The following is a 25,261-nucleotide window of genomic DNA, read 5'->3' as shown; positions in this document are numbered from 1 at the left end:
TTTTTTTGTAAGAAAGGTACTGGCAAGGAGGGCAAGGGTGTCACCAGATCGCCGCTGAGGGAGGGGAGGGAACCGGACCACCGATTATCACCCTCGGCGCTGAAAGAAAGGAGCAGCACAGGGTCACCAACCCAAGCTCTGTAGCTGCCTACTAATGGGGAATGGTCCCACAGGAACCTGCCCAACCCCCGGAGAGGACCACGAAAAAACAAATAACTTTATCCTGCTTGACTTATGCTTGCAATCTGCTTTTCTCTTTTTTTGGAACCCACTAAGTGGTTCAGAACCGCAGGCTTTGCACCACCTCCATCTGCTGGAGACAGAGAAAAACTGAAGAGATGCAGATGGCACATCAGTTTAAGAGGGGGTACTCTCAAGGTTTTTCCCTGTCTCCATCTGCGGGAAGGGAGGCAAAACCTAGCAGTCTGGACTGATCTGGTTACGTACAGGGAATGAAAATGCCATCTGTGCATACTGTTTTCCTCCTCCCACCTGGACACGCTTCCAGGAACATCACGTCGCAGGCCATCCAAAGGTCTAGAAAATGTGAAAGCCAAGCTGTTACTGTAGCAGCGTTTAAAAAAGGTTTGGACAAGTTCCTGGAAGAAAAGTCCATAAAGCATTCTTAAAGTGGAGTTGCAGAAATCCACTGCTTGTCCCCAGGATGAGCAGCTTGGAATCTCTCTACCCCTTGGGATCCTGCAGGTACTTGTGACCTGGATCAGCCTCTGCTGGAATCAGCAGACTGTGCCTGATGGACCTTTGTTCTGACCCAGTATGGCAAGTCTTATGTTCTTACTTTTTGAAATGCCACAGGTGTGCGTTATTTTCCACCCCTGTCCTAGACTCAGCCCCATGAATGCCTCCTTTATAGTGTGGAAGCCACGTGTACTTTTGGAAATGTTATGGGTGTGCGTTATTTTCCTCCCCTGTCCTAGACTCAGCCCGTGAATGCTTCCTTGCAGTGTGGAAGCCACGTGTACTTTTGGAAATGTTATGGGTGTGAGTTATTTTCCTCTCCTGTCCTAGACTCAGCCCCGTGAATGCCTCCTTGCAGTGTGGAAGCCACGTGTACTTTTGGAAATGTTATGGGTGTGCGTTATTTTCCTGCCCTGTCCTAGACTCAGCCCCATGAATGCCTCCTTGCAGTGTGGAAGCCACGTGTACTTTTGGAAATGTTATGGGTGTGAGTTATTTTCCTCTCCTGTCCTAGACTCAGCCCCGTGAATGCCTCCTTGCAGTGTGGAAGCCACGTGTACTTTTGGAAATGTTATGGGTGTGCGTTATTTTCCTCCCCTGTCCTAGACACAGCCCGTGAATGCCTCCTTGCAGTGTGGAAGCCACGTGTACTTTTGGAAATGTTATGGGTGTTTGTGTTATTTTCCTCCCCTGTCCTAGACTCAGCCCGTGAATGCCTCCTTGTAGCGTGGAAGCCACGTGTACTTTTGGAAATGTTATGGGTGTTTGTGTTATTTTCCTCCCCTCCTAGACTCAGCCCCGTGAATGCCTCCTTGCAGTGTGGAAGCCACGTGTATTTTTGGAAATGTAATAGGTGTTTTCCTAGCGTGTAGCAGGACTCAAAACAAGTGGGTATAGTGTGCTCGTGCTAGCAGTTGGAGACGGATCTGACGTCAGCACGGGTACATATACCCCCGCAGGAAGTGCAGCAATTCAGTAATTTCCGTCTCCAAAGCAGTTTGGAGCTACCTCACGCTCACTGAGCGTTCTTTCCAAATTCTAACGACTAAATTCATAGAAGAAACCTACCTGAAGACGAGCCCCGCACTCCTGCGGTGATACCATTCGGTCCCTCCCCCAGTTGAGTTTCCCGGGGCGATTTCCGTGGTCCCTCGGAGGTAAGAGCCTCGGTCCGGTGGCCGATTCGCGGCAGGGACCTAGCCCCCGAGTGAGAAGGGCTCGGGCGCGGCTTAGAGGCAGCCTCGGTCCCGGCGAGGACTTGGCCCCCGAGCGAGACGAGTTCGGGCGCGGCCTAGAGGCAGCGGGTGCACTTCCTCGAGCGCGGAGGTGACGGTATTCACCCTATCCCCCCGCAGCCGGGAAGCGCCGAAGACAAGGTAAGGCGTACATCTTTACTTGTTGGTCTCCGAGGAAGCGAGGATCAGCGGAGTCTGCCTACGGGGCAACCCGCCAAGAAGGTCGGGGCGTATATGTCAGGCGCCCGAAAATCTTGGGCGCATATTCGATAGGCGCACGTTCATAGGCGCCCGTTGCTACGCACACGGTGGTAGGCGCATGTTGATAAGCGCACGTAGATAAGCGCATATTGGTAGGCGCACATCATTCGCGCATATTACAAAGCGCAGCCTCCAGCTGGGAGAAGATAACAGACGAGATGGAGCGTAAGAGAGCCCATGCGTCCGCAGAGCCGGCACCTCCAGAATCAGGCATAAGAGCTCTAAGCCTCTGCTCAGCATGCAACCTCAGAGCCGCACAGAGCGAGGATGCAGACTCCCTATGTGCTCAATGTGAGGACGCCCTGGGAATTCCAGGCCAGGACCGGTCCCAGCCCAGCGCACTTGCCAGTTCCTCAGGGAACACCCCGGACCTAGCAGGCCGCGGTGAGCAGCCAGGGAACCCGAGAGACCTGGTGCCCCTAAGGCCAGATCCGGCTTCGCTCTCCTGGGTGGAATTATTCAAGGGGATTCATGCCTTTGTCAGAATGCAGGCTGATCCCCGAATGGGTCCATACGTACCGGATGACCCGGACCCTGGACCCTCAAGACCTAGGCACGGCCACTCGCCACCCGGAAGCCCCATTTATGGGGATTCATATTGCTCGGAGGAAGACGACGAGCCCCCCGAGGAGGGCGAACTTCTCTCGGGGAAATAACCATATCGGACCATGAGACGCTTCTTTCTGAAAGAGGATCTACCAGGCCTGGTCTCCCAATGCCTGTCGGAACTGGCTATCCCGGGCCATGACACCCCAGGGGAACCTAGAATGAACCCCCTGTTAGAGGGCCTGCACCAAACGGCTCACCATTTTCCCCTCCTACAAGCAGCACAGCAGCTAATCGATCTGGAATGGAATACGCCGGAGGCCTCGTTCAAAGGAGTCAGGCCTTGTCTGGCATATACCCCTTAGATCCAGCAACCAAGGAGCTGCTGGCGTGCCCCAAGGTAGACGCCATAGTTAGCGCAATTGTGAAGCGCACCACCATTCCGGTGGAGGGGGGGCGGCCCTCAAGGATGCACATGACCCGGCGCATGGATGCCATTCTGAAACAAGCCTTTGAGGTGGCAGCCATGTCCCTACGAATTGCGACCTGCTGCACCGTGGTGACGCGTTCCTGTTTATCACAGGCTAGGAACAACACCCCGGGAGAAGAGATGGAATCAGCTCTCTCGTTCCTCACTGACGCAGCCTACGACCTAGTCCGTACGGCAGCCAAGGTAGTGTCATCCTCAGTGGCAGCCAGGAGACAGCTCTGGCTACGTAATTGGTCGGCCGACTCCTCCTCCAAGACACGTCTCACAAGAATGCCCTTTAAGGGCTCGCTCCTGTTCGGCAGCAACCTCGAGAAACTGGCTAATAAATGGGGCGCCTCTCCATTACCCCGTCTACCAGAAGACAGGTCAAGGAGGAGCCAGCGCCCTTTTCCTAGGCCATCCAGAGGTAGAAACTATCAGCGCTTCAACCCTTACAGGGCTCGCTACCAAGCACCTCGTTCTCAGGCCAGGAACCAGTCCTTTCGGACTAAGCACAACAAGAGGAGAACCGGCTCGGGTTCTGGTCCCGGCCGCACCCCACAATGACAATCAGCTGACCCATCCGGGGGTAGCAGCCATAGGGGGCAGGTTAACCCTCTTCTATCGCAGGTGGGTCGAGATTACCTCGGACCAGTGGGTCCTAGCCATCATCCGAGAAGGGTATTACCTGGACTTTCTTCGGCTCCCGCCGGATAAGTTTGTGGAAACTCCTTGTTCACCCCTCAAGAGGACGGCACTAGAAGTTACCTTGCGGAGGCTCCTGTCCCTAAAGGCCATTATCCCGGTGCCTGCATGGGAGAAAAATTCTGGGCATTATTCCATTTATTTCATAGTACCCAAGAAAGAGGGCACTTTCAGGCCCGTCCTGGACCTCAAGTACATAAGAACATAAGAAAATGCCATACTGGGTCAGACCAAGGGTCCATCAAGCCCAGCAACCTGTTTCCAACAGTGGCCAATCCAGGCCATAAGAACCTGGCAAGTACCCAAAAACTAAGTCTATTCCATGTAACCATTGCTAATGGCAGTGGCTATTCTCTAAGTGAACTTAATAGCAGGTAATGGACTTCTCCTCCAAGAACTTATCCAATCCTTTTTTTAAACACAGCTATACTAACTGCACTAACCACATCCTCTGGCAACAAATTCCAGAGTTTAATTGTGCGTTGAGTAAAAAGAACTTTCTCAGATTAGTTTTAAATGTGCCCCATGCTAACTTCATGGAGTGCCCCCTAGTCTTTCTACTATCCGAAAGAGTAAATAACCGATTCACATCTACCCGTTCTAGACCTCTCATGATTTTAAACACCTCTATCATATCCCCCCTCAGTCGTCTCTTCTCCAAGCTGAAAAGTCCTAACCTCTTTAGTCTTTCCTCATAGGGGAGTTGTTCCATTCCCCTTATCATTTTGGTTGCCCTTCTCTGTACCTTCTCCATCGCAATTATATCTTTTTTGAGATGCGGCGACCAGAATTGTACACAGTATTCAAGGTGCGGTCTCACCATGGAGCGATACAGAGGCATTATGACATTTTCCGTTTTATTCACCATTCCTTTTCTAATAATTCCCAACATTCTGTTTGCTTTTTTGACTGCCGCAGCACACTGCACCGACGATTTCAGTGTGTTATCCACTATGACACCTAGATCTCTTTCTTAGGTTGTAGCACCTAATATGGAACCCAACATTGTGTAATTATAGCACGGGTTATTTTTCCCTATATGCATCACCTTGCACTTATCCACATTAAATTTCATCTGCCATTTGGATGCCCAATTTTCCAGTCTCACAAGGTCTTCCTGCAATTTATCACAATCTGTTTGTGATTTAACTACTCTGAACAATTTTGTGTCATCTGCAAATTTGATTATCTCACTCGTCGTATTTCTTTCCAAATCATTTATAAATATATTGAACAGTAAGGGTCCCAATACAGATCCCTGAGGCACTCCACTGTCCACTCCCTTCCACTGAGAAAATTGCCCATTTAATCCTACTCTCTGTTTCCTGTCTTTTAGCCAGTTTGCAATCCACGAAAGGACATCGCCACCTATCCCATGACTTTTTACTTTTCCTAGAAGCCTCTCATGAGGAACTTTGTCAAACGCCTTCTGAAAATCCAAGTATACTATATCTACCGGTTCACCCTTATCCATATGTTTATTAACTCCTTCAAAAAAGTGAAGCAGATTTGTGAGGCAAGACTTGCCCTGGGTAAAGCCATGCTGACTTTGTTCCATTAAACCATGTCTTTCTATATGTTCTGTGATTTTGATGTTTAGAACACTTTCCACTATTTTTCCTGGCACTGAAGTCAGGCTAACCGGTCTGTAGTTTCCCGGATCGCCCCTGGAGCCCTTTTTAAATATTGGGGTTACATTTGCTATCCTCCAGTCTTCAGGTACAATGGATGATTTTAATGATAAGTTGCAAATATTTACTAATAGGTCTGAAATTTCATTTTTTAGTTCCTTCAGAACTCTGGGGTGTATACCATCCGGTCCAGGTGATTTACTACTCTTCAGTTTGTCAATCAGGCCTACCACATCTTCTAGGTTCACCGTGATTTGATTCAGTCCATCTGAATCATTACCCATGAAAACCTTCTCCATTACGGGTACCTCCCCAACATCCTCTTCAGTAAACACCAAAGCAAAGAAATCATTTAATCTTTCCGCGATGGCCTTATCTTCTCTAAGTGCCCCTTTAACCCCTCGATCATCTAACGGTCCAACTGACTCCCTCACAGGCTTTCTGCTTCGGATATATTTAAAAAAGTTTTTACTGTGAGTTTTTGCCTCTACAGCCAACTTCTTTTCAAATTCTCTCTTAGCCTGTCTTATCAATGTCTTACATTTAACTTGCCAATGTTTATGCTTTATCCTATTTTCTTCTGCTGGATCCTTCTTCCAATTTTTGAATGAAGATCTTTTGGCTAAAATAGCTTCTTTCACCTCCCCTTTTAACCATGCCGGTAATTGTTTTGCCTTCTTTCCACCTTTCTTAATGTGTGGAATACATCTGGACTGTGCTTCTAGAATGGTATTTTTTAACAATGACCACGCCTCTTGGACATTTTTTACTTTTGTAGCTGCTCCTTTCAGTTTTTTTCTAACAATTTTTCTCATTTTATCAAAGTTTCCCTTTTGAAAGTTTAGCATGAGAGCCTTGGATTTGCACACTGTTCCTTTTCTAGTCATTAAATCAAATTTGATCATATTATGATCACTATTGCTAAGCGGCCCCACCACTGTTACCTCTCTCACCAAGTCCTGTGCTCCACTGAGAATTAGATCAAAAATTGCTCCCTCTCTCGTCGGTTGCTGAACCAATTGCTCCATAAAGCTATCATTTATTCCATCCAGGAACGTTATCTCTCTAGCGTGACCCGATGATACATTTACCCAGTCTATATTGGGATAATTGAAGTCTATATTGAAATACGTGGTGTTTGGAATTTTGAAAAAACTTTAACGCTGTGCATATCAATATTGGCTTATGAATTTAAGGACCATCATACCACGCCAGTGCTTACAAGTCAGACTTGCATTTCATGCACTTCATTAGGGTCACTTTTAATCAATTGGTCCATATGGCTCAGTTCAATTTTTATGAATTTTTTTCTTTATAAATTTAAAAAAGAAGACAACTTCCCTTATTCATCCGTTGTCGGGGTCATTCATCCCGTAGCTGTCGGGAGTATTCGTCCGACGCGCGCGTTTCGCCACACTAGCTGCTTCAGAGACGTGTATTCAAACTCTCCTGATCCAGCACTCCCCTTATTTTAGCGGGGATACAAACAGATCTTTAGGTAATCGTAAAGAACTTCAATGATGTTAGAGGTCCATCAAATTTTTCGAACCCAACGCCATCTCCCCGCTTAGGGAGATGGCGTTGGGTTCGAAAAATTGAAGTTCTTTACGATTACCTAAAGATTACCTAAAGATCTGTTTGTATCTGTTTGTATCCCCGCTAAAATAAGGGGAGTGCTGGATCAGGAGAGTTTGAATACACGTCTCTGAAGCAGCTAGTGTGGCGAAACGCGCGCGTCAGACGAATACCCCCGACAGCTACGGGATGAATGACCCCGACAACGGATGAATAAGGGAAGTTGTCTTCTTTTTTAAATTTATAAAGAAAAAAATTCATAAAAATTGAACTGAGCCATATGGACCAATTGATTAAAAGTGACCCTAATGAAGTGCATGAAATGCAAGTCTGACTTGTAAGCACTGGGGTGGTATGATGGTCCTTAAATTCATAAGTCAATATTGATATGCACAGCGTTAAAGTTTTTTCAAAATTCCAAACACCACGTATTTCAATATAGTTCACTGTACTCGTGGGGTTACCCATTAAGAGATCTTTTGTTTTTGATAATTGAAGTCTCCCATTATTACTGCACTACCAATTTGGTTAGCTTCCCTAATTTCTCATAGCATTTCACTGTCCATCTCACCATCTTGACCAGGTGGACGGGTCCCCAGCTTTCGCATGTAAACTCTACGGTCTGTCAAGAATGCAGTACAGCCAGGGGAGTTTCTCACATCCCTAGATCTGTCGGAAGCCTACTTGCATATCCCAATCCATCGGGATCACCAGCGCTATTTACGCTTCGAAGTCCTGAATCAGCACTTCCAGTTCCGAGCTTTACCCTTCAGGTTAGCCACCGCACCGCAGACCTTTACCAAGGTCATAGTAGTAGTGGCGGCGTCAGGAAGGAAGGAATCCTCGTCCATCCCTACCTGGACGATTGGCTGATCAGGGCAAAGTCACCGGAGGAGAGCCACCAGGCAACCAACAGAGTTATATCTCTTCTGGAAAGCCTAGGATGGGTAGTAAACTTGAACAAGAGTTCCCTACAGCCTTCTCAGTTGCTGGAATACCTAGGGGTCCATTTCGACACCCAGGAAGACAAGGTCAGTCTGACCTCCAGGAGGAGGTCAAAGCTCCGGAATCATCTGCTGGCCCTGCTGAGCGCCACCCGGCCCACAGCTTGGGATTATCTACAGGTCCTCGGCCTCATGGCATCTACTCTGGAGGTGATACCATGGGCGCGGGCTCATATGAGACCATTACAACGCGCCCTCCAATCTCGGTGGAGCCCACGATCAGAGAACTACACCGTACACCTACCTCTACCAGCCAGAGTGCAGAATCAGCTACGGTGGTGGTTACAGCCCGGCCACATGAGCTGGGGGTCACGAATGTCCTTCCCAACCTGGACCCTGCTCACTACAGATGCCAGCCTGAACGGATGGGGAGCATACTGCGAAGAACTCACCGCCCAAGGGCGGTGGAACAGAGAAGAGTCGGGGTGGAACATCAACCGACTAGAGGCACGGACAGTCAGGCTAGCATGCCTGCCGTTTGCCCACAGACTTCGAAACAGAGCGGTCAGAGTGATGTCGGACAACGCCACCACAGTGGCATACATCAACCGACAGGGCGGAACCAGAAGCCGACAGGTATCCCTAGAAATAGCCCCCCTGATGACTTGGGCGGAAGCAAATCTCCAGGACATCTCCGCCGTCCACATCGCCGGGAAAGACAACACCACAGCAGACTTCCTCAGCAGAGAAAGCCTAAACCCAGGGGAATGGCAGCTGTCGCCCACAGCTTTCATGCTAATTGTGGATCAGTGGGGGATGCCGGGCATGGACCTACTAGCGGACAGGTCCAACACTCAAGTACCCAGATATTTCAGCCGCAGGCGGGATCCTCCACCCCAGGGGATCGATGCCCTGGTACAGCCATGGCCTCAGGGGATCCTGCTATATGCCTTTCCCCCATGGACCCTGCTGGGCGCCATTATACACAAGATTCAGTGGCACAGAGGCCTAGTTCTTCTAGTGGCCCCGGACTGGCCAAGAAGACCCTGGTACGCAGACATGAGAAGACTACTGGCAGGGACTCCACTACCCCTGGCTCCCTACAGGGACCTGCTGCGGCAAGGTCCCATCCTCCACGAGGATCCGGCTCAATTCTCTCTTACGGTCTGGCCATTGAGAGGGCTAGACTGAAGAAAGAGGATACTCGGGGCCGGTAATAGACACACTCCTCCGAGCACGCAAGTTCTCCACATCACTAACTTATATAAGGATCTGGAGAGTATTTGAAGCCTGGTGCGAAACTCACAGCACCAATCCACAAGCCGCTAAGATCCCTATCATTTTGGATTTCCTGCAAGATGGACTTCAGAAGGGTCTGTCCCTCAATTCAATCAAGGTTCAGGTGGCAGCGCTATCCTGCTACAGTCCCCGGAGTGACGGCAACAGCATCGCCACACACCCAGACGTTTCATGTTTCCTGAAAGGAGTCAAACACATTCGCCCGCCAATGAAGTGGCCAGTGCCCCTGTGGAACCTCAACCTAGTTTTGGAATTTCTAGCGGGACCCGCCTTCAGACCCCTTCGAGGCCTGTCCCTCCGTTTGTTAACCTTGAAGATGGTGTTCCTGCTGGCCGTGTGTTCAGCTCGCCGCATCTCAGAGCTACAAGCGCTGTCCTGCCGTGATCCGTTTCTCAGAATCACTCCAGAGGCTATCCATCTTCTCACGGTTCCTTCCTTCTTATCCAAAGTAGTCTCACACTTCCACCTCAACCAAACCATATCCTTGCCTATCACGGAAGGTTTGAAGAAGTCTGAAGAAGGTCGAATACTACGCCATCTCGACATCGGCAGGCTGCTGTCCAGATACCTGGAAATGTCAGAAGCAGTATGAAAGACGGACCACCTGTTCGTCCTTCACAGCGGGAAGAAGCAAGGGGAAGCGGCCTCTCGGCCGACCATCGCCCGCTGGATCAAAGAAGTTATCAAGGCAGCCTACATAGAAGCGGGAAAATCACCACCTCTACGGGTCAAGGCTCACTCTACCAGAGCGCAAGCGGCCTCCTGGGCGGAAACTAGGATGCTGTCACCTGCAGAGATATGTAAAGCGGCGACGTGGTCCTCCCTCCATACCTTCTCCAGATTCTACCGTCTGGACGTCCAGGCCAGGGAGGACACAGCATTTGCAAGGGCAATCCTAAACGCACCTCGGGCAGCCTCCCGCCCAGTCCGGGAGTAGCTTTTGTACATCCCACTTGTTTTGAGTCCATCTGCTACACGCTAGGAAATGTAGAGATTACTTACCTGATAATCTCCTTTTCCTTAGTGTATGCAGATGGACTCAGCATCCCGCCCGGCTGCCGGTATACATGGGGATTCACCGACTCACGGTAAGCCATGTTTTCTTATATAGGGCTTCCACCCTGCCGGGTGTCGACGCCTTCCGGTTGGGAACGCTGGCGGTCTCCAGCTACCATCAATCGGTCAGGGTAATCCTGTTCATTTAATCGATCGGTCAGTTACACATATATCCATAAAGCTTTTGCAAGGAAGATTACTGAATTGCTGCACTTCCTGTGGGGGTATATGTACCCATGCTGACGTCAGATCAGTCTCCAACTGCTAGCACGAGCACACTATACCCACTTGTTTTGAGTCCATCTGCATACACCTGCCAACCTAGCACAAGAAAAAGCAGAGGAATTGGCCCTCTTCTTTAGCAACAAAATCTCCAACCTGATAACACAGCTGAGACCCAACACTTCAGAGCCATCCAACCTATACTTCCATCACAACAAAGACACTACTCTACAATCCTTCGAACTATTCTCTACGTCAGAGATACTCTCGGCATTGAAGAAAATGAAACCCTCATCACACCCATCAGACCACATCCCATCCAAACTTCTCCTGCTAATACCAGACACCATCTCTAACGCTCTGACAGACATCATTAACTGTTCACTAGCACAAGGAATCTATCCTGATGACCTGAAAATTGCATCCATGAAACCGCTCTTAAAAAAAACCTAACTTAAACCCCAATGATCCTACCAACTTCCGTCCAATATCCAATCTCCCGTTCATAGCCAAGGTAATGGAAAAATTAGTTAACTCCAGACTCTCAGACTACCTCGAAGAACATAAAATTCTGGTCCCGACCAAATATGGTTTCAGGAAATCTTTAAGTACAGAATCACTACTAATATCCCTGACTGACTACCTTATCATGGGCCTGGATAAAGGTCACGCTTACTTGCTGATCCTCCTGGACCTCTTAGCTGCCTTTGATACGGTTAACCACTCCATCTTACTAATTCAATTAGCAAATATTGGAATAACAGGAACAGCACTATCGTGGTTCAAATCGTTCTTAGGGAACAGAAAATACAAAGTTAAACTACACAACAAAGAATCTCAGCACTACTCTTCCTCTTCAGGAGTTCCGCAGGGCTCCTCCCTCTCACCAACGCTCTTTAATATCTACCTGCTCCCTCTGTGCCAACTTCTAAACAAGTTAAACCTTAAACACTTTCTATATGCAGATGATGTCCAGATAGTCATCCCCATCAAAGAATCCTATACTAAAACTCTTGAATTCTAGGAAACTTGTCTTCAAAAAATTGACGGACTCCTCTCCAACCTAAATCTAATACTAAACTCTTCAAAAAGCGAACTCCTCCTAATTTCCACTGAAAACAGTAGCATCGACACAAATCCACCACCCAATTTACAAACTCCACAAGTAAGAAACCTGGGAGCTATCTTTGATAACAGGCTAAACCTAAAATCATTCATAAATCAAACTACTAAGGACTGCTTCTATAAACTCCAAGTCTTAAAAAGATAAAGACCACTGTTTCACTCATGACTACAGATCTATTCTTCAATCAATAATCTTCGCTAAACTAGATTACTGCAACTCTTTACTATTAGGTCTTCCCTCATCCCACACTAAACCCCTTCAGATGGTTCAAAACACGGCTGCAAGAATATTAACAAACACTCGGAGAAGAGACCACATATCACCAATTCTCAAAGACCTACACTGGCTGCCAATTCACTACAGAATCATATATAAGTCCATAACCATTATTTACAAAACCATACATCAACACTCTCAGCTCAACCTTCAAATTCCTCTCAAAAAATTCACTTCCAACAGACCAATCAGAGAGTCCTACAGAGAATCCCTACAAGTACCACACTCCAAAACCATGCGGCACATAACAGCCAGAGACAGGGCTTTTTCCACCGCAGGACCAACACTGTGGAACTCCATCCCACCAGATTTGCGACAGGAACCCTGCCTCCCCACATTTAGGAAAAGACTCAAAACGTGGCTATTTATGAAAGCATTTCCTGACCTAAACTGAACCTTAATCCGTCTTTGACTAGTCACTTAGACTCTGCCTTAACATGGCAATTAACTCCACAGCATCAGGGCAATTCATTATTGCCTCAATTGCATTGATAGGCATATATGTACTCTCTATTAAAACCCCAGCTTCTTTTCTCTGTTCCAAGTTATATTACTCCCTTGTTTTATTGTAACTGCAACCCTTAACTTTCACTTGTTTAATGTTTACTATTACTACTACCATTATTATTTATATTATTTAATGTTATTTATGACCTTTTGTTCCCTCTACACTTGTTAATTGTAAACCGACATGATGCGATATTTATTGCGAATGCCGGTATAGAAAAACTTAAAATAAATAAATAAATACACTAAGGAAAACGAGATTATCAGGTAAGTAATCTCTACATTGTGTTATTTTCCTCCCCTGTCCTAGACTCAGCCCGTGAATGCCTCCTTGCAGTGTGGAAGCCACGTGTACTTTGGAAATGTTATGGGTGTTTGTGTTATTTTCCTCCCCTGCCCTAGACTCAGCCCGTGAATGCCTCCTTGCAGTGTGGAAGCCACGTGTACTTTTGGAAATGTTATGGGTGTGCATTATTTTCCTCCCCTGTCCTAGACTCAGCCCCATGAATGCCTCCTTGCAGTGTGGAAGCCACGTGTACTTTGGAAATGTTATGAGTGTTTGTGTTATTTTCCTTCCCTGTCCTAGACTGAGCCCCATGAATGCCTCCTTTATAGTGTGGAAGCCACGTGTACTTTTGGAAATGTTATGGGTGTTTGTGTTATTTTCCTCCCCTGTCCTAGACTCAGCCCCGTGAATGCCTCCTTGCAGTGTGGAAGCCACGTGTACTTTTGGAAATGTTATGGGTGTGCATTATTTTCCTCCCTTGTCCTAGACTCAGCCCCGTGAATGCCTCCTTGCAGTGTGGAAGCCACGTGTACTTTGGAAATGTTATGAGTGTTTGTGTTATTTTCCTTCCCTGTCCTAGACTGAGCCCCATGAATGCCTCCTTTATAGTGTGGAAGCCACGTGTACTTTTGGAAATGTTATGGGTGTGCGTTATTTTCCTCCCCTGTCCTAGACTCAGCCCCGTGGAAGCCACGTGTACTTTTGGAAATGTTATGGGTGTTTGTGTTATTTTCCTCCCCTGTCCTAGACTCAGCCCCGTGAATGCCTCCTTGCAGTGTGGAAGCCACGTGTACTTTTGGAAATGTTATGGGTGTGCGTTATTTTCCTCCCCTCCTAGACTCAGCCCCGTGAATGCCTCCTTACAGTGTGGAAGCCACGTGTACTTTTGGAAATGTTATGGGTGTGTGTTATTTTCCTCCCCTGTCCTAGACTCAGCCCCGTGAATGCCTCCTTGCAGTGTGGAAGCCACGTGTACTTTTGGAAACGTTATGGGTGTGCGTTATTTTCCTCCCCTGTCCTAGACTCAGCCCCGTGAATGCCTCCTTGCAGTGTGGAAGTCACGTGTACTTTTGGAAATGTTATGGGTGTTTGTGTTATTTTCCTCCCCTGCCCTAGACTCAGCCCCGTGAATGCCTCCTTTATAGTGTGGAAGCCACGTGTACTTTTGGAAATGTTATGGGTGTTTGTGTTATTTTCCTCCCCTGTCCTAGACTCAGCCCCGTGGAAGCCACGTGTACTTTTGGAAATGTTATGGGTGTTTGTGTTATTTTCCTCCCCTGTCCTAGACTCAGCCCCGTGAATGCCTCCTTGCAGTGTGGAAGCCACGTGTACTTTTGGAAATGTTATGGGTGTGCGTTATTTTCCTCCCCTCCTAGACTCAGCCCCGTGAATGCCTCCTTGCAGTGTGGAAGTCACGTGTACTTTTGGAAATGTTATGGGTGTTTGTGTTATTTTCCTCCCCTGCCCTAGACTCAGCCCCGTGAATGCCTCCTTGCAGTGTGGAAGCCACGTGTACTTTTGGAAATGTTATGGGTGTTTGTGTTATTTTCCTCCCCTGTCCTCGACTCAGCCCCATGAATGCCTCCTTGTAGCGTGGAAGCCACGTGTACTTTTGGAAATGTTATGTGTGTGCGTTATTTTCCTCCCCTGTCTTAGACTCAGCCCCATGAATGCCTCCTTGCAGTGTGGAAGCCACGTGTACTTTTGGAAATGTTATGGGTGTGCGTTATTTTCCTCCCCTGTCCTAGACACAGCCCGTGAATGCCTCCTTGTAGCGTGGAAGCCACGTGTGCTTTTCCTCATTCTGAGGAGGGAATTTTCAGACAGGGCAATTTGGATGTGTTCCTTTTTTTCTAACATAGCTAGATTGCTTTAAAAATGTATCCTCAAGGTAAATAATAGGAAAGCAGACTGGAAAATTGTAATAATGACTTTCTGGACAGGGATACCTGATAATTTATTGCTGGGGAGAAGAATAACTGATACTTCACACATCCAGCAGAGCTCTCTGCTACAACGGCAAAGGAGAAGAAAAAGGGTTCGCACTCAAAACGCGGGGAGTAGCTGGCTTGTTACGGCGGTTACTACCCCAAACCAAATGTGCCTGATACTTCACTTTCCATGCATATCCAGCATGGTTCTCTCCTGCATCGGCATGGGAGAAAGACTGATACATCACGCATTTCCAGCATAGCTCTCTGCTTCAAGGGCAGGGGGAAAAAAAAAAAACAAAAAACCTGATGCTTCACGCATATCCTGCATAGCTTCAACGACAGGGGTGAAGAAAAAAAAGGATTCGCAATCACAAAGCGAGGAGTAGCTGGCTTGTTACGGCGGTTACTACCCCAACCAAATGTGCCTGATACTTCACTTTCAATGCATATCCAGCATGGCTCTCTGCTTCTACAGCAGGGGAGAAGAAAAAAAAAAAAAAAAAAAAAAAACCAACAAGAGCTGTACAACATAGTCTAGGTAAAACAAATAAGCATGGGTGTAGCTTGCTTATCGCGGCGGTTACTGCCCCCTACTACCCCTAACTAATCAAGCTAGATATTTCACTTGCATGCAGCTCCATCACTGCTCTCTACATTAATGGTGGGGGTGGAAGGGGAATAGAACAAGGAGCTAAGAGTAACAGATAAAAATGAGAGAAAAAATGTGTGAGGCTTGCTGGGCAGACTGGATGGGCCATTCGGTCTTCTTCTGCCGTCATTTCTATGTTTCTATGTTTCTATGTTACAGATTCCTGGAAAGTCTGTGACTGACCTCGCTCCCTGCTTGCCACCTAGCATTGTACCATTAGAGTGGAGCTTCTGATCCCACGCCCTTTCTCATTTCACTCTTTCTCTCGGCAGGTGGAGAACGAGTATGGCAGCTACTTTGCCTGTGATTATGATTACCTGCGTAATCTGTACAAGCTGTTCCGCAGCTTCCTTGGTGACCAGGTTGTTCTCTTCACCACAGATGGTAACTCAGACAAGGAGCTGAAGTGTGGAACTCTGCAAGGACTGTATGCTACTGTGGACTTTGGACCAGGTGGGTGACTGACTGACTGACACACACGCACACACAGACACACACGCGCGCACACACACACACACATACACACCCACGCTGCACACCTTACGCTGTCTGACTTATCCTTAAACTCACCATACATATCATACTCTCTGTTCTGTTCCCAGATACGCTGCTCACATCTCCCCACACACATCACTCTCTCTGCTCTGTCCCCAGTCACGCTGCACACCTTACGCTGTCTGACTTATCCTTAAACACACCATACATATCATACTCTCTGTTCTGTTCCCAGATACGCTGCTCACATCTCCCCACACACATCACTCTCTCTGCTCTGTCCCCAGTCACGCTGCTCACATTACACTGTCTGACTTATCCTTAAACTCACCATACATATCATACTCTCTGTTCTGTTCCCAGATACTCTGCTCACACTGTTCTGTCCTATCCTTAGACACCCCACACACATCCCTCTTTCTTCTGTCCTCAGATACACTGCTCACATTGGGGCCGATGTAATAAGAGCCGCGCTGAAATCCACGCAGTTTTTAAGTGCGTGGATTTTTTGGGTGCGCGGGGCAAAAACCAGTGGAAGTATGGGATGTGATAATGACCACCACGTCTGCTAATTAGGTAGGCACATAAAATCCGTGCACAACAATCCTATGCGCCATAATGTGAGCAGTAGCGCACGCTCGTGGCCCTATGTAGTAAAACGAGCAGACATTCATGCGGACACCCTGATTGATTCTTGGGGCAAAAGCCTTTCTTTTAAAAAAAAGAATACATTTGTAGTCCAGAAGTTGATGTAAAGGTGGAGCAAAATCTAACCCCTTCATGATCAGATTCCAACCGCCGGCGAGAGTGTGAAATGCTGATCGGTGATTCTGCCTCATTGAGGAGCTGCCTTTTCTTTACCCGTTCCGTCCGCTGCTTGGTTGAGCCGCAAAGCATAAGCTGCCGCTTTCACTTACCTCCTGCCCTGATCCATGCGTTAAAAACCCCTGATCTCCCTGCTAGCATGGCTCCCTGCATTGCCCTTAAATAGATAAGAACATAAGAACATGCCATACTAGGTCAGACCAAGGGTCCATCAAGCCCAGCATCCTGTTTCCAACAGTGGCCAATCCAGGCCATAAGAACCTGGCAAGTACCCAAAAACTAAGTCTATTCCATGTTACCATTGCTAATGGCAGTGGCTATTCTCTAAGTGAACTTAATAGCAGGTAATGGACTTCTCCTCCAAGAACTTATCCAATCCTTTTTTAAACACAGCTACATTAACTGCACTAACCACATCCTCTGGCAACAAATTCCAGAGTTTAATTGTGCATGGAGTGAAAAAGAATTTTCTCCAATTAGTTTTAAATGTGCCACATGCTAACTTCATGGAGTGCCCCCTAGTCTTTCTACTATCCGAAGGAGTAAATAACCGATTCACATCTACCCGTTCTAGACCTCTCTTGATCTTAGACACCTCTATCATATCCCCCCTCAGTCGTCTCTTCTCCAAGCTGAAAAGTTCTAACCTCTTCAGTCTTTCCTCATAGGGGAGCTGTTCCATTCCCCTTATCATTTTGGTCGCTCTTCTCTGTACCTTTTCCATCGCAATTATATCTTTTTTAAGATGTGGAGGTGCACACAATTCTCAAGGCGCGGTCTCACCATGGAGAGATACAGAGGTATTATGACATTTTCTGATTTAGTAACTGTTCCCTTCCTAATAATTCCTAACTTTCTGTTTGCTTTTTTGACTACTACAGCACATTGAGATAATTCCCTTCTTTGCATGCCATTAATATGTGCTCATGCAGAAAAAACGCGGGTTCCCTGTACGTACCTGGATCAGTCCAGACAGTGGGTTATGTCCCCAATCCAGCAGATGGAGTCAGCCAAAGCTTTGAGGGGGCGTCACCAGGAGTGCTACTACCCCCTCTGCAGGAGTTCAGTATCTTCTGACTCCAGCAGATGCGAGTAGTGAATCCGGGTTGCTCCCGATTACCTCAGGCAGTTCTTGTATTTCTTCTCTGATTTGCTTTTCTCTCTGCCTACTTCTTTTTGGATCAAGTTTGTTTAAAAAAAAAAAAAAAAAAAAAAAAAGTTTAGAGGGCTCTAATTGGGAGGCGTGGCTTCCCTCGGTGTTTGTCTTGCTCTCTCTTCTTCTTCTCTCCTTGCGAGCAGGGTAGGTAAGTGTTGTTTTGCCTTTACTTTTCTCCTTGCTTGCAGCTGATCTTCGACGGAGGGGCTCGCGGAGGACATTAGGACCGGCCCCTCCGCGTTTTCTCTCCCTTGCCCGCGGCCATTTTCGCGGCTCCTCGTGGGCTGCAGAGGCAGGCAGGGAGAGCGTCGTCGGCGGGTCGCGCGGCCAGGAGGCCCCCCCGCGGTGCCGTTTTTCCTCTTTTCGGGTTGTGCAGGCCGTCCGGGCCCCCTCCCGCAGCGGCGCTTCCGTTCTCGGCCCCCCCCGAGGCTCTGCCGGGTGGTTTATTCTGCCGGGCCTGTTTTCCTGCTCAGCCCCGATGCCGCGGCCAGAGCGCTGCTCTGCTTGCGGCGAGCTGGGCTCGCGGATCTCGAGGGAGGGCATTTGTGCGAGGTGTCTCCCCGGGGGGGAGGGCACCTCGCGGCCCCTCATCGATTTCCCCCGCTTAGCAGGTCTGCCCGGGCGGCGGGGGCCGGCCCCTCCCCCATTCCTGGCGGGAACGGCGGCCATTTTACACTCTGCACCCCCTGAAGGGGAACAGACGGCGCTTGGGACCGGGGATGCGGGGGAGTCCCCGCCACATTTACTCCCCGAATCGGACCCGGAGACAGTCCCACCGGGGGCCCCCCCCCTCGGAGCCCCCCTCCGGGAGACAGGGGTTTTCCCCAGAGTTTATACTTTTGCTGCACACGGCATATCTGCAGAGCCTTGAGCCTCCCACGGGGCCTCCTCCACACAAGATGCCACGGCCCTCCCTACCTGCGGGGGCCCCTCTGCCTCCCCCGGCCCCCCCCGCTCCAGCGGGTGTGGGGGCCCCCCTCCCTCCCGCTCGCGCCCGGCTCCCGGGAAGCTCGGGGACTGCGGGCACAGGACCAGGTTCCCCTGGATCGGATCCGGCAGACCCGGGTCAAGGGGACTCCACTTCAGAAGGTGATGATCCGCACACGCTGCGTCTGTTCCAGAGGGAAGAGCTGGAGGACCTCCTGCCACAGGTTATTAAGGAGTTGGACCTCGATCCACCACCGGAGCCGCCCGCGCCCGTAGCGCCCGCTGTGGTCACTTCCTCTAGGAAGGGGGATCCGGTCTTGGCAGCCCGGAGGCCGAGGGCTCGGGCTTTTCCCATTCATGATTCTTTCCTCCAGCTTCTCACCGGGGAGTGGGATGCCCCGGAAGCTTCCTTCAAGGGCAGCCGGACCATGGAGAGGCTCTACCCACTGCCGGACGATTTTCTCGATCTCATCAAGGTACCGAAAGTGGACTCCGCGGTGACAGCGGTCACGAAGAGGACAACCATCCCAGTGACAGGGGGTGCGGCCTTACGAGACGCACAAGATCGCAAGTTGGAGGTCTTCCTCAAGCGGGTCTTCGAGGTCTCCGCGGTAGGCTTGCGAGCGGTGATGTGTAGCTCGCTGGTTCAGCGGGCCAGCCTTCTCTGGGTTCAACAACTGCTCACCTCTCAGGTCCTACCGGCTGGGGAGGCCGCCCAGGCGGATAGACTGGAAGCGGCGGTTGCTTATGGCGCTGACGCCTCCTATGACCTGTTTCGGGTCCTCGCCCGCTCCATGGCCTCGGTGGTAGCGGCACGGCGCCTTCTATGGCTCCGCAACTGGGCGGCGGATACATCCTCCAAGTCGAGCCTGGGCTCCCTGCCCTTCAGGGGCAAGTTCCTGTTCGGGGAGGATTTGGATCAAATCATCAAGACGCTGGGGGAAAATGCGGTTCATCGCCTGCCGGAGGACAGGTATCGTTCCACCAGGACTTTTCCGTCCACTCGGACCAGAGCCAGGGCGCAACGGCGCTACCGGAACTACAGACCGGCGGCAACCAGGCCCTCTGCCCCCAGGTCTCAGCCCTGGTCTCGCTCCTTTCGCGGGCGCCGCCCCGCGCGTCCCGCCCCCGCAGCTGGACAACCTCCGCCCAAGTCCTCGCAATGATGTTCAGCTCGCCCACTCCGCCGTCCCCAGGATCGGGGGGCGACTGGCGTTCTTCTACGAGGAGTGGGCGCGAATCACCTCGGATCAGTGGGTCTTGGACACCATCGGACAAGGTTACGCGTTGGAGTTTGTACGCGCTCCAAAGGGACGGTTCATATTCTCCCCTTGCGGCTCGGACACCAAGCGACAGGCGGTGCAGTTGACCCTGGACAGACTTTGGGAGATAGGCGCCATTGCGCCCGTGCCCTTCGGAGAGGTGGGCTCGGGCCATTATTCCATCTACTTCGTGGTGCCAAAGAAGGACGGTTCCTACCGGCCCATTCTGGACTTGAAAGAAGTCAACAAATCACTTCGGGTGGTTCGGTTCCGCATGGAAACGCTGCGGTCCGTGATCGCGGCGGTGCATCGGGGGGAATTCCTGGCCTCCTTGGACCTGACGGAGGCCTACCTCCACATCCCCATTCGCCGGGAGCATCATTGTCTGCTACGGTTCAAGATTCTGGATCAACATTTCCAGTTTGTGGCTCTCCCGTTCGGGCTGGCAACGGCTCCGCGCACTTTCACCAAGATCATGGTGGTGGTAGCGGCTGCCTTGCGGAAGGAGGGGATCCTAGTTCATCCTTACCTGGACGATTGGCTCATTCGAGCGAAGTCTTTTCGGCATGGACAGGAGGCGGTGGCCAGAGTCATAGAGTTTCTGCAGTCCCTAGGATGGGTGGTGAACTTTTCCAAGAGCTCCCTGGTGCCCTCGCAGCGCTTGGATTTCCTGGGGGCGACCTTCGACACCCGTGTGGGCGCGGTCTTTCTACGCCAGGACAAGGCGCAAGCTCTACGGGAACACATACAACGGTTTTCTGCGTTATCGGTTCCCACCTCCTGGGACTACCTGCAGCTCCTAGGGGTGATGGGTTCCACCATCGACATGGTCCCTTGGGCATTTGCGCACCTCAGGCCTCTACAGAGAGCGCTTCTATCACGCTGGAAGCCGCTTTCGCAGGACTACCAGGTGCTCCTTCCCCTACCGCTGTTTGCCAGAAACAGTCTGACCTGGTGGATGAATCCGGAGAATTTGGCCCGCGGCGTGTCTCTCGATCTGCCAAATTGGGTCGTGGTAACCACCGACGCCAGTCTTGTAGGCTGGGGAGCGGTCTGCGACCGCAGCGCCACGCAAGGAACGTGGTCCTCGGAGGAATCAAAGTGGTCCATCAATCTACTGGAGACCAGAGCGGTCAGATTAGCGCTCCAGCACTTCCTGCCTCTCCTCCAGAACCGGGAGGTCAGGATCTTATCGGACAATGCGACAACGGTGGCCTATATCAACCGGCAGGGCGGCACCCGCAGTCCGCAGGTCGCGCTCGAAACAGAGATGCTGATGCAGTGGGCGGAGCGGCATCTGGCCCGTCTGGCGGCCTCGCACATCGCGGGCGTGGACAACATCCAGGCCGATTACCTCAGCCGTCAGTTTTTGGACCCCGGGGAATGGTCCCTCTCCGACGAGGCGATGCAGCTGCTCGTTCGGCGGTGGGGATCCCCCCACCTCGACCTCATGGCGTCCGCACGAAACACCAAGGCTCCCCGGTTCTTCAGCCGCCGGAGAGAGCGGGGAGCGGAGGGCGTGGACGCTCTCGTACTCCCGTGGCCGGCCAACCTGCTCCTTTACGCGTTCCCGCCGTGGCCACTGGTGGGAAGACTACTCTGCCGCGTAGAGGTCCACCAGGGACCGGTGATCTTCGTCGCCCCGGAGTGGCCAAGACGACCTTGGTTTGCGGACCTGATCCAACTGGTGATCGACGGACCCATCCGTCTAGGACATCTCCCCCGCCTCCTTCACCAAGGCCCGGTATTTTTCGACCAGGCAGAACTCTTCTGTCTTGCGGCCTGGCTTTTGAGAGGCGCCGCCTCCGGCGCCGGGGCTACCAGGAGGCGGTAGTCTCAACACTGCTGCGTTCTCGGAAGACTTCGACGTCGGTAGCCTATGTGCGAGTCTGGAAGGTGTTCGAGCTGTGGTGTGCCGGCCTGAACACGAGTCCCGCTGAGGCTTCGGTTCCTCAGATACTTCAGTTCCTGCAAGCAGGGGTGGACAAGGGGCTTGCATACAACTCTCTCCGGGTTCAGGTGGCCGCCCTTGGCTCGCTCCTGCGGGACGGGGGATCCCGGCTACAACACCCGGATATTCTCCGTTTTCTCAAAGGGGTCAAACACATGCGGCCTCCGGTGCGAAATCCTTGTCCTTCCTGGAGTCTCAACCTGGTGCTACGGGCCATGTCTGGCCCTCCGTTTGAACCACTGCGGAATGCGACGATCAAGGATCTCACTCTCAAGACGGTGTTTCTGGTGGCTATCTGCTCCGCTCGGCGCATCTCGGAGCTGCAGGCCCTGTCGTGCAGGGAACCGGGTTTGTAAGCGTGCTTGTACGCACTTTTTTCCCATGCACAAAACCCTTATTTCCTGTATGTACCAGGATCAGTCCAGACCGCTGGGTTATGCCTCCCCTCCAGCAGATGGAGTCAGAGAAAAAAGCTGGGAGGCACCCCCTGATAACCCAGGGTGCCACCTGCGATCCTTCAGTATTTCCCTTTTTAAATTTCCTTTTGGATTTTTAAATAAGTGTTGGGGATTCTTTTACCCTTAGTTGCCTGTGACTAGATCAACTTTTAGTAAGTAGTATAGTATAAAAAAAAAAACCCAAAAAAACTTGTTAGCAGGCAAGGTTGGGCTTCAGCCCTATGGCCTTAATACCCGGAAAATCGCAGCCCGGTGAGTTGGGATTTATCGGTGGGCCGGTCCCTCCCCCCCTGCAGTTCCAGAGACGTTTAATTCCTCTGGTGGAGCTACTGTTTATTAGTTGAGCCCAGGGACGTGCATTCCCCTGGTGGAGCTGCTCTGTTTAAAAAAAAAAAAAAAAAAAGTTTAATACTCAGAGCGAGCCTGCTTACATCTCCCGGGTCTCCGAAGGGGGTAATCTTTAGTTACCCAGCTGATTTTTTGCCATAGCTCCATTCTCCATGCTGCGGGGATCGCAGTGTTCAGCCTGTGGAGAGCCGGCAGCACAGCTCTCCCGCGAAGGCCTCTGCTCCCGCTGTATCCCCGGGGGAGAAGGCCCTTCTCAATTGCCTATTGCAGGGAAAAGATTAGCTCTGCCGCGATCGCGCAGTTTAGACAGGCTCCACATCCAGTGGCGGATCCCTCTTCAGGGGGATCCTGTTTTGTCGGGTCTTCAGTCTCCCCCTAGAACTTTTCCTTTTCATCCGATGCTCTTACAGCTTATGACCCGGGAATGGGACGCGCCTGAAGCCACTCTACGGGTTAGTAGGGCCATGGAAAAGCTTTACCCGCTTCTGGACGAGTCCTTAGATCTTCTTAAGATCCCTAAGGTGGCCGTGTCGGCAATCCCCAAGCGCAAAATGATTCTGGTGATGGGAGGGCAGCTCTCAAGGATCTCCAGGATAGGAAGCTGGAGGTTCTCCATGAAACTGATTTTTGAGGTGTCGGTGCTCGACGTGAGGGTGGCCATCTATATTAGTCTCATGTAAAGAGCTACCCTTAGATGGGTTCAGCAATTGCTAACATCTCAGGAGCTTCCCTCGCCAGAAGCGGAACAGGTGGATCTCATGGAGGCGGCAGTAGCTTATACAGCGGATGCTTTGTACGATCTCCTACGTACCTCCGCGCACATGATGTCCTCGGCAGTGTTGGCGAGAAGGCTTCTTTGGATCCGCAATTGGTTGGCTGATGTCTCTTCTAAGTCTCAGCTGGGTTCCTTCCTGTTTAAAGGAAAGCTATTATTTGGGGATGATGTGGAACATTTTATTAAGTCCTTAGGGGACAACAAGGTTTACAAGCTCCCTGAGGACAAGCCCAGATATTCTCGCCCCTTCAGCTCATCTCAGGGTCGTTTTCGGGGTCAGCACCGTTTTCATACGGGTAGGGGCCCGTCCTTTGCTCCTTGGCGAGATCCCAGGCTTGGGCTCATTCCTTTCGTGGTAGACAGCCTCCCTGCGATGGATCCTCCCAAGGATTCTCTGCCACCAAGTCCTACCCCATGAAGGTGCGCCAGCCCATTCCTCTGTTCCGGAGATCGGAGGTAGTCTCTCCCTGTTTCGCGAGGAATGGGTCAAGATAACATCGGACCAGTGGGTTCTAGATATCATATAACAGGGTTACGCTTTGGATTTTGCTCGCCCGCTACAGGATCTGTTCCTGGTGCCTCCTTGAGGGTCTCTGGCAAAGCAACAGGTGGTTCTCCAAACCCTGTGTCGGTTGAAGGCTCTGGGAGCGGTTGTCCCGGTTTCACCGGATGAACGTTGGACCTGCAGGTACTCCTCAAGAAGGAGGGCTCATTCCATCCGATATTGGACTTGAGAAAGGTCAACAGAGCGCTTTGAGTACCTCGTTTTCGCAAGGAGACATTGAGGTCCGTCATTGCGGCCGTCCACAAAGGCAAATTTTTGGCCTCCTTGAATCTGACAGAGGGTTACCTTCACATAGGAATCCGAGAACATCATTGAAGGTTTCTGCGATTCATGGTCTTGGGCGAGCATTTCCAGTTTTGTGCGCTGCCGTTCGGTTTGACGACGGCTCCCCGCGTTTTCACCAAGGTGATGGTGGTAGTGGCAGCATATCTTTGGCGGGAGGGGATCTTAGTTCACCCCTATTTGGATGACTGGCTCATTTGGGCAAAATCGGAGGATCTTTGCAAGGTGGCGGTTCAGTCTTCTTCATTCGCTTGGATGGGTCATCAATTACTCCAAGAGCCAATTGGTACCGTCCCAGGTGTTGGAATTTCTAGGAGCGCTTTTCAACACAGAGGTGGGCAAGGTTTTCCTACCTCGGGAGAGGATGGACAAACTGATGTCTCAGGTTCGACGTGTTTTGGCCCTTCCTTTGCCCAAGGTATGGGACTATTTGCAAGTTCTTGGTTATATGACATCTCCTCTGGAGGTGGTTCCCTGGGCGTTTGCTCATATGAGACCTTTGCAGAGGGCGTTGCTTTCCCGCTGGGACCTCAAGTCCGAAGAGTTCCAATTGCCCTTGCCCCTCATGGATCCCGCCAGGACCAGTCTGGAATGGTGGTTGGTTCCCGATCAGTTACAACAGGGGATGGACCTAGAGAATCCCCAGTGGATGATCGTGACAACGGATGCCAGCCTTTCCGGTTGGGGAGCAGTCTGTCAGTCTCGATCGGCGTAAGTTCCATGGACAGCTCAGGAGTCCAAGTGGTCCATAAATTGGTTGGAGACAAGGGCGGTTCATCTAGCGCTGTGCAGTTTTC

The 25,261-nt window shown here is 50.6% G+C and overlaps 1 protein-coding gene across 1 annotated transcript in view; it reads left to right on the top strand.

Annotated features, from left to right (window-relative positions):
- LOC115093349 (beta-galactosidase-like) overlaps nucleotides 1-25,261 on the top strand; it is a 207,773-nt gene that overhangs the window by 104,443 nt on the left and 78,069 nt on the right. Inside the window, exon 9 of the mRNA XM_029604976.1 lies at nucleotides 15,693-15,873. Coding sequence (XP_029460836.1) covers nucleotides 15,693-15,873 — 181 coding nt within the window. The remainder of the gene's footprint in view (nucleotides 1-15,692; nucleotides 15,874-25,261) is intronic.

This window comes from Rhinatrema bivittatum, chromosome 6 (genome assembly GCF_901001135.1).
Source record: "Rhinatrema bivittatum chromosome 6, aRhiBiv1.1, whole genome shotgun sequence".
Classification (NCBI taxonomy): Eukaryota; Metazoa; Chordata; class Amphibia; order Gymnophiona; family Rhinatrematidae; genus Rhinatrema; species Rhinatrema bivittatum.
This window is presented reverse-complemented; position numbering and strand designations above follow the sequence as displayed.